At 45.9% G+C, this 10,044-nt stretch overlaps 1 protein-coding gene across 1 annotated transcript in view; it reads right to left on the bottom strand.

Annotated features, from left to right (window-relative positions):
* Nucleotides 1-450: 450 nt before the first annotated feature.
* The window catches only part of ADRA1B (adrenoceptor alpha 1B), a 112,494-nt gene continuing 102,900 nt past the window's right edge, over nucleotides 451-10,044 (bottom strand). Inside the window, exon 4 of the mRNA XM_084764167.1 lies at nucleotides 451-1,646. Coding sequence (XP_084620293.1) covers nucleotides 1,048-1,646 — 599 coding nt within the window. The 3' untranslated portion in view covers nucleotides 451-1,047. The remainder of the gene's footprint in view (nucleotides 1,647-10,044) is intronic.

Here is a 10,044-nt window from a genome sequence, read left to right as displayed (position 1 = left end):
CTGAGGACTTGGCTGAGATAATTCTGGTTCACCTTACGACGCTGGTGCACCTAGGATGTCTCGAGTAATTCATGGGATTCTAGATGTAGGATCCTAAATTGTCTGCAAATGAAGTAGTGTGTGTGTGTGTGTGTGTGTGTGTGTGTGTGTGTGTGTGTGTATCTTTTGGAATGGCCTTGTTTAAAGTTTCTGTGGTATTGACTCCTACAATTGTCCTCTGCCTTCCACATATGCTGTGGCAACTTCTCACTCCTTACAAATACATAAGACAACAAAATATTAAGTGTAATAATAAATACGATAATAATCACAACACCACTAATAACGATGGTTTACCTCTCCTTATCTGCCCCAAAAGAAATGATCTAGGATTTGGGTCTGACCTGAAGGAAAAGGAAATGCAAGGCTCTCTTTTCGATTCTCTTCACAAATCACTCAAAGTCGTTACAGGAGAAATGATCTTTTAATACCTGACTTGGTTTCCGACCCCATCAAAGTGCCAGCATTGACTTCAGAGAACAAGGAGGGGGGCTTGAGAGGTACAAAGTCAAGAGACAAACAACAAACCTGGACATCACCAGGGGGCACACTTGCTCTGCTCCAGCACACGCGTGCAGGCAGGGCTTACACACACACACACACACACACACACACACACACACACACACACACACACACACACACACACACTCATGCAGCCCACACATAACCAAACAGACACGCGCACGTGTACCCACAGATAAATACGTATAGAGGAACTCATTTTATGTATATACAGAGAGAGAGAGAGACTTAAGTCCCGGCCGACGTCGGGGTGGGGCGGGGGCAGGCTCTCAGCATGCTCAGCTCAGCTCTCCGCTGTACCTGGCACCCATGCCCCTGCCAGAAAAGCAGCTGCCCCTCTCCCCACCCCCTCCCCCCTTGTCCCTTTGCGACCCTGTGTCTACTCAGGGCTGACACTCCCCCCGCCCACGGGGCCCTCCCGCTCCCCACGATGGTGTTCTCCGCCCCCATGTTTGTGTGTGTTGGGGGAGATGGAAAGGGACCCTAAAAGTGCCCGGGCGCTAGGGGCATGTTGCTCTTGAAACCTGGCTGCCCGTTGGCCAGGTCAGTCGTGGTGTCGCAGGCCCCGTTGCTAGCGTCGCCGTCGGTGCCGGGGCTCTCCGGCTCGCCCAAGAGCTTGAAGGTGAAGAGCGGCCCGGAGTCAAGGCGGCCGCGGCGGCCCTGAGGCTCTGGCAGGCTGAGCAGCGCCCCGGGTTTCCACTCAGGGAAGGCGCACAGCTCCACCGGTGGCTGCGCTCCTCGACCCAGGTAGCCTGGGCTGGGTGACGCCGAAGGTAGAGTCCGCTGGCTGCCACTCATGCAGCTGCCGCTGTCATCTAGAGAGTCCTTCCGCGACTGCGACCTCTCCAGCGAGCCGCCGCGCGTCCACGGCCGGTAAGTGTAAGCACAGCCGCCTAGACGGCGACGACGTCGGCGTCGGCGGCCACCGCGGCACTGGCACCCGAGGATACGCATGAAGGCGCGCTTGAACTCCTTGCTGGAGCACGGGTAGATGATGGGGTTGAGGCAGCTGTTGAAGTAACCCAGCCAGAACACCACCTTGAACACGGCGTCCGGGGGCTTTAGGGTGGAGAACAGGGAGCCTGCAGGGCGGGAGTGCAGACAGAAAGAGCAGTTGGTTAGTACACTTGGCGCTGCTCAGCTTCTTTCATAAGCTGTGCTCACTGGCAGCTTTATCACCCTCAGGCCTCAATCCAGGTAATCTTCTACCCAGAAGGCTATTTTTTTTCCCCATTTAAAGGGGGAATGAATTGCTTTGGGGCTGAGACTGATGCTCATTAGTTAAGAGGGGTTGCTGCTTTAATACAAAGACCAGAGTTTGGATCCCAGCACTTCCATGGAGAAATTTCCAACTGCCTGTAACTCTAGCTCCAACAGATCAGACGTCCTCTTCTGGCCTCTGAGAGCACTACACACATATGCATATATACACTAGCATAGATACACAGATAGACAAACATAAAAACAAACAAGCAATCTGAGACAAAACCCAGCCAGGTATGTTCACTTTTAACCCCAGCACTTGGGAGACAGAAGGCATGCAAATCTCTGCTGAGTTCAAGGCCAGCCTGGTTCCATAGTGAGTTTCGAGTTTACAAAACAAACAAACCATAAATAAATAAATTAATAAATAAATAAACGGGGGGGGGCGGGGAGAATGACTTCCAACTCAGCAAGTTCGGTCTATGAAATTTCTCCCGACTTAGGTAAATAGCTTTAACAGCCCTGACTGTTAGATTTCACAGGTCAGCGTTTGCTTAGTCCTTCTACCCACAAGATCTTAACAGTCACCTGCAGTGGCACTCCTCTTTAGGTCTAGGCTGCCTGTCTGAGGCACTTTACCTTTAGTGTCTTCTTCACAAACGCCTGGGAAATAGACATGATTTATTCCCATGGCAAATTAGGAGCCACGCTAAAGACCAGAAATGCACAACACAGACCATCAGCAATGAAAGAAGGCAACTTAAAAGAATTTAGGGAAATCGTGGAACGAAGAAAAGTGACTTAGTGTTTCAAAAGGACAATCCGCAAGGCAAAAAGAGCACAGGTTTATGATTTGCATTCTCTCAAACAGCTACAAGGATATTTAGGATACAAGAAACTCTCTAACAAGAACAAAGAGCTGCACATACATCTTAGTGGTGGAATCCTTGCGTGTGAGGCCTTCTGGTCAAACCACTGAGACATGTGTGGAACCAACATGGTGAATAGAGACAACCCTTCCTGGGTTTGGCCTCTGACCTCCACATCTGCACCACTTTGAATAAATTTAAAAAATGTCAAATTAAAAAAAAATGTATGGTGGCTCATGGCTATACTCCCAGTACTCATGAGGCTGAGGCAGGAGGATTGCTACAAGTGTGAGGTTGTCCTGGAATACATATTTATAGGCCAGCTTGGGTTTTAGCATCAGGTGCATTTGCAGTACAAAATGAAATTCTATATAAACACACACACACACACACACACACACACACACACACAAAAATCAACAACTAGTGTAGTGGTGCACACCTGTAATCCCAACACTCAGGAGGCAGAAGCAGACAGAGTGATGTGAGTTCGAGGCCAACCTGGTCTACAAAGAGAGTTTCAGGAAAGCCAAGGTTACACAGAGAAAGAAACTCTGTCTCAAAAAAAAAAAAAAAAGTTAATTCTCCCAACCAACAACTAATCAGGCAAAGAAGCAAAAATATCCCCTCAACTTAAAACAAAAAGAAAATAAGGAATTAAGAAGAACACAGAGTTCCCAGTAGCAGTATACTCAAAGAGAAGAAGATGCTCAAAGTACGAGTTAAATACATTAAAACGGAAGCCATAAAGAGATAAAACAGGTCTTTTAAGATGATAGGAAACACTAAAAAGCTGTCAAGTAAGGCTGCGGGGACATGAGGAGCCTTTGACCTTGCCTGCTAAGGGCGCAGGTTGCGTAGACATTTTGGAGAAGATACTGGGACTACTTGTTTCAACTGTGTGTGCACGCATTTGAGCTGACCCATTTTGTTCCAGGCCACAGCACTCAAAGAACTTCACGGAGGACCATAGGTGGCAGATAGGAGGAGGCTTTCATTAGCGTTGTTTGTGGTGACAGAGAATAGGAGAAAACCTAGGGAGCAGTAGAAGGGAGGCCTGTGCAAACCTGGATGACAAGTAGCACTTAGGACCCAGGATAACATACCTTATGGCAATATGGGAAGAGTGTAATTACACCATTCTTCATGGGCAAAAGTGTAAAGCAGAGTAGGATTTATGAATGATTTCTTTTAAGTAATTTGCCAAACAACCATATGTGTTTTGCAGAAACATTTTCAAATTAAAAAACACATCACAAAACCATATGAAACACTCAATGCTTGCCTAGGGGTGGAGGCAGATGGACATGGAATAGAAAATGGGGATAAAAGGAAATAAATCAATAAAATAAGGGAGAGCTTGGCACAGACTGATGCCGATGCGATGCTATGATCCAGAAACATGATTAACATACTCTCTGAGTTTGAGAGCCTAAATTATTTTATGGCAATATCAAATTAAAAACAATTTCTAAGCTACATATGAGGCAACTGAGGCCTGGAGTGGGTGAGTGGTTTGCCCCTGGTCAAACAAATTGTCTGTAACTTAGCAGGCACTGAAACTAAATTCTATCTGGATGCAAAATATATTTTTAAATAAAAAGATGCTATCGTTCATACTCTTTTTAGAAAAATGAGAAGATATATATATATAAAAAGCAAAGATATGCACTTTAAAAATAAGCAGAACCCCCTAATGCAGAAAAGTCACATTTAAACAAAATTATTTTTGAGATAGGCTCTTGGTATGTAGCCAGGCTGGATTCAGACTTGCATTTTTCTTTGTGATCCATTTTCAGGATTTTGGACTGCATTTATTTATTTACATACTTAAAACAATGGAACTGTAGCTTACAGAACATCTTGTACTCTTAATGTGTGCTCTAACCCCACCACCCAGCCTGTGGCATGTGGCCTTTCATGTTCCATCTTATGTGCCTTGCCACCCTGTGAGGCTGACCTGCGGGTAAGCTTTAAATCTAACTTGTTGAATGGATAGAGTACTTCCAAGTGCTGTGGATGCTTCTAGAATCCCTGTACTTGGGCCGGTGAGATGGTTCAGTGGGTAAAGCTGTTTGCTGCCAAGTCTAACAACCTGAGTTTCTTCTTCAGGCTTCACACTCCTCAAAGCAGCCCTGGGCTCCCACTTCACACACTGTGCGCCACTACCCGCACAAACAAGCAACAAGCAAGCAAACAAACAAAGAACATACATTAAAAAAAAAAAAACAACAACCCATCTTTGATCTTGGGTTGTACTTGCATTCCTCTCTTGGGGTACCTGAGCTTCTTCATCATTTGAGGTTCACCCTGTTGTTCTGGGGGAGTTCCAATTCTTCTCAGTTTAGCAAGCCAGTGGTGGTGGCTGTTGTGGGAATGGTGGGGCTCCAGGGGCAGGACTAAGCCAGCCAGAGATTCTACCTGGAAAGAATACTATGCATACCTGTGTGCCAGCACTGTCTGACCTCTGTTTTAAGAGGGGGGGGGCAGGGGGCAGGAGGGCAGGAAGGGGGAACGGGACACTCTAGATTTGCGGTGCTAATACAGATAAGGTCCTGCTTTGTGCTCTGATTCTGACAAATATTATACCGGAAGGCCTGTGTCCCATCACTCAATCCAAAGATCCTGCTTTGGTTCAAGACACTGAACGCAAGTCCCCTACGGGAAGGTGGCTTATAGTAAGAGAACAGTGTCCTGTCACGGGGGTGAGCTTTATGTCTTAGGCTATGGGCTTCCTTCCATGACTGAGTCTGAGGGCGGGGTGTGTGTGTCTAGAAAATAGGTCTTGACAGAGTAGGAAAAGGAGTGACAGTGATAAATCTTGGAAGTCTATGCACTACCATGGGAGGTCCGAGCTGATGGGTCCAGAGACAGGCAGCATACCTTGTTGCATGGGGCCATGTGGAGACCAGTATGGCGGCTATGGACACAATGAGACCAAAGGTGGGTTTTAGATGTGTTAATTAATCCACTCAATTTCTCATCTGTGAAAAGGGGGACAGTAAGTGTCTCAGGTTTTGTCTGAGTATGTGGAGGAGCTATCTATGTACATGGGGTGTGGTGGCACACGTCTAGGATGCCAGGGCTTGGGAGGTGGAGGTAGGAAAATCAACAGCTCAAGGTCATTGACAGCTATGAATTCAGTTTCAAAGTCAGCCCAGGCCACAGGAAGCCCTGTCTGATAAAAACAAAATCAAAACAGAAATGGAAAAAAAAAAAGGAAGAAATAAATAAGAAAATGGAAGAAAAGAAAATATCCATATAAAATATGATCTGGCATTTTAGAACTAATAACAAATGACGGGCCTTTTGAAATGTACCAGCAGGAGGTGGCTTCCAGCTCCCAGGGAATATAAAAGTCTGTAGCTGCTCAACCTATTTCCATAAAATGGTTCAAGGTTTGCATGTGACCTACCTGAAGCCTACCATACACTTTGCGTCATAAATCAACAACTTAGGATATTTAGCATGATATAGATTGACACAGAAATGGCTGTTGTACTACAGTGTTAGGAATAGCAAGGAAAAAAGTTTGTGTCTCTCAAGTACAGTTGCAGTTTTTAGTTTAAAATATCTGCGTAAATTAATTAGTGTTTGTGTCGGGGGCCACATGCTGTGGGCTGGGTATATAACTCAAAGGAAATTTTTAGGGAGCCAGTTATCTCCTTCCATGTGGGTTAGGGAACTGAACTCAGGTCCTCAGGCTTGGTGGCAGGCCCCTTTACCCAATGAACCGCCTTCCTGTTCTACCCTGAATGTTTTAAATTCAGAGTTGGCTAAACTCTTGGATGCAGAACTGCAGGGCCAACACATCTTGCCCTGTCTTCAGCCTCTACCAGGGACTCAGCTCTGGTCCACCCCAGCCCCAGCCAGTGTGATTTCTTTATTCTGTACCCCACTGAACACATACGGGCAGAGCTCATTCTGCTGTTTCATTGCCTGCTTGTTAATAGAGTCAAACTGTGTTCCAGGGCTGCCTGAGTCCTTGTTCACTACCTATATTGCAAATTCCTTCCGGATAGGAAACATTATTTTCATTTCCCATATATATATATATATATATATATATATATATATATATATATATATATATATATATATAAAATTTTATTTTATTTTTATTTTTAAAATGATAATGCTGAGTTAAAAATTACCTGTTAAAAAACAAGTCTATAAAGGAATAAAAATTCTTTCTCCAGTCAAGTGCAGAGGACTGGAGCTAACAGCTGTGTTTTTCTTCTGGGATTTTTTTTTTCTTAAATGAGGTCACATTGCATGCACCTTTCCCTAAATTGCTTTGCTCAAAACCTTTTCCTTGTCTAGGTTTCTACCTCTATGTCACCCCCTCCAATGCCACACTATATTTTGATCTGGATGCATAGTAATTTATTTAACACGTTTCCTAGTGCCAGTCAAGCAGGTGATTGATTCCCAATATTTAGCGGTTCCAAACGGCAGTGATAAAAAGCCTTAGGCACTCTCACAGCGCCCCCGCCCCCACCCCATATTTGTTTCTGTAGGCTGAACTCCCCTGTGAGGAATTGCTGGGGCAACTGCACTTTAAGCACCGACAGCAAGCTGGATTGGCTTCGTAAGGGGTTGTACCAAGTAACCCTCCTGCTGAACAGTGTGCTGTGACATCTTCCCTACAGTGCCACTCTGGGTTCCTTCAGCCCCTTTGATCCTTCTCGTCCCATTTGTGTGCGGTTTTATTTTCTCTTCCTTCAGACCGCAGCATGGTCCCACCCTGATCTACAAAGCACTTTTGTTTCTGAGACAGGGTCCTCACTATTGGACTCAGGCTGTCTGCCAACTTGCTAGGAAGCATACAGACTCGCTTTAAATCCAAGATTCCTAGTTGCCACAGTGAAGACTCGCAGGCATATGCCCGCATGCTTGAGTCAGTCCTGCGGTGGTTTCTTCAATGGTGTGTTACTTTTTTTAAAAGTCAGAGTCTCTTGTAACCCAAATAAATTCATTATGTAGCGCAGGGTGACCATGAACTCTGCAGCCTCCTATGTTTACCTCCCAAGTGCTGGGATTACAGGTGCGTGCCACCAGATCCAGCATCCTCAAGAGATTTTTTTTTTTGATATGAGTCCTTTTTGTGTGTTTGTTTGTTTTGAGTGGAATAGTTTTTGGGGTAGAACCCTGAATATCCTGCCTGCATCCATGTGACAGCCAAGTTCCATACTGATCTGATCCTAGAACATCAGTTTCTCATCAGTAAAACGGAGTTAGTAGCAGCAACCACTTCCGGTGTTGTTTAAGATTAAGCAATATGCAACTTGTTAAGTTTATAGAGATGCTCTGTCAACCAGGCCTCTGCCCCACAAGCAGCTCCAATTACCTATGTGTCCTGATACGTCTTGGAATTTCAACAAAGCAACAGACAACACGTGGGACCTGTGTTTGATATCTTTACATATCATTTTGGCTTAATTACTCCCATCTGGATCCTCAGTCTCCTTCTTCGACTTAGTGGCTTTAAGTGAGCACTTTGCATCCTAGTAGTTCAGCACCCAGTAAAGGCTCTTACTGCTCCTTGTCGGGGGTGGCGTTGGGAACGGGCCTGGGGCTGGGCTTCCCTTGGCCCACCACACGGGGGCACTGTGCGCCCGGGACTGTTTGGTCCCCGTGACAGATTCCAAGAATAGTTTGGCTTCTTCCCTCTCTCTTTCTACCCTCAAACCTCACTCCCCACTTCCACCCCAACACATAGGAGGATCAAGGCTCTATTTACTGGGCCAGTCCATGCCCTGGTGGGATCCAGAAAGCCCTAGTTAACCGGAGAAGGTGCTAAGCCTCTTTGTCACGAAAGATGACTGGCCATGGGGATCTTCTCCCCTTGGGAACCCAAACTGACCCTTCCTTGGAACAGGCTGCCAGGAGACAGGAATAAACACAAAAGGAAAAGTAGGTTCCTGGAAGGCAGGTGCCCTGTGCTGAGGGTCGGGCCCCGCAGCAGGCTCTTTGACAATGTCACTAAGTCGCTGTGACTGTGAGCCTCCTTGGCCACTGGCTCTGTTTCCCCAGCTGCTGAACCAATCCTAGTGTTTCAGGCTCTGCTCCTTAGGCTGCTGGGCCTTGGCAAATCTCCTGGGTATGCCTCTTGCCAAGTGAGGGAGAGAGCCTCACTCAAGGTCATCACTCAGCTCGGTGAATAGCAGACAGCATCAGGACCTGTTCCTGTTCCTGTTGGTTGGCTCCAACACATGTTTATGTAGCAGTGGAGTTGGGGGTGGGGTGGGGGTGCTGTTCAGAGGCCGTACATAGACAGGCAGATCTGCATACTGAGAAATGGGGTGTGGGAGAATCACCTTGAGAGGGATGCCTGGAAAACGGGAGCTCTTTTCTGCAGGAAGGAGTGACTTTATGTTTGCTGAGGGCTGGGCATACTCTCCATAAATTCAGCTCTCATGGATGCTGATGTGAGCACACTGACACACAGCTTCTTGCACTGCTATGGACACCAGTGGGGCTGCCACCAGGGAGGGGACAGTGACCTCAGGCCACAGGCAAGGCTGTTACTACAATGCTTCTTCCCATTTAAGCTCAAGGCTGGGTCTACATGATCTCTGAGCTTGGTGAACCTTCTTGAATTTTTCTCAGGAAACAGTCTGTAGTTTTATCATCATGGTTGTAAAGGGACCAGGAAATCTCTAAAGGCTGAGACTCTTGACCTCAAGACTCAGTTTACTAATGTCAGTCTGTGTCACCATTTACTTAATGCTTTTCTTTAAGTCCACTCACTTTTGGTACCTAAACTATAGGGTACAGGGTGGAGAGGCAGGGGGATGGAGGAGAAGCAGGCAGGAAGGTTAATTAACACAAATTGTATAAAATTTCCATAACGAGGCCCATTACTCTGTAGGATAATTAAAAATATATAGTCTAGTAGACGCATATAAAAGATATGTTTGATTAAACATTTGTAAACGTTTAATCATTACTTTAGTGAAAGACAAATTTATAAACTATGCTCTTGTGCCTGTGTTGTATACGGTGCGTATGCATCAGTGTGAATGCACATAGAGGGCATCTGCTGTCCTGCTTGTCCACTTTGTACCTTACACTATCCAAACAGTATTTCTGACTGAGCCTGAGACGAGGCTGGTGAGCTTCAGTAATCCTCCCATCTCTGCCATGCCCTTCAAGGGGTGGGGCTGCAGGTGTGTGGGACCATGTTTGACTTTTTACATGGCTGCTGGGGACTTGAACTCAGGTCTTCATGCTTGCGTGGTAAGCGCTATTATCCACAGAATCATCTCTCCAGACCAGAACTATACTCTGGAGAGAAGCTTCTATTGCTAGTTGAAAACCTCTATCATTTGTTATAAATGGAAAGTCATAGTAAGAAAAATAAAATAGAAATACTACACTCTCAGAACCTTTTGTATTGCTCCAG

This window comes from Acomys minous (genome assembly GCF_964271855.1).
Source record: "Acomys minous genome assembly, chromosome: 16".
Lineage (NCBI taxonomy): Eukaryota > Metazoa > Chordata > Mammalia > Rodentia > Muridae > Acomys > Acomys minous.
This window is presented reverse-complemented; position numbering and strand designations above follow the sequence as displayed.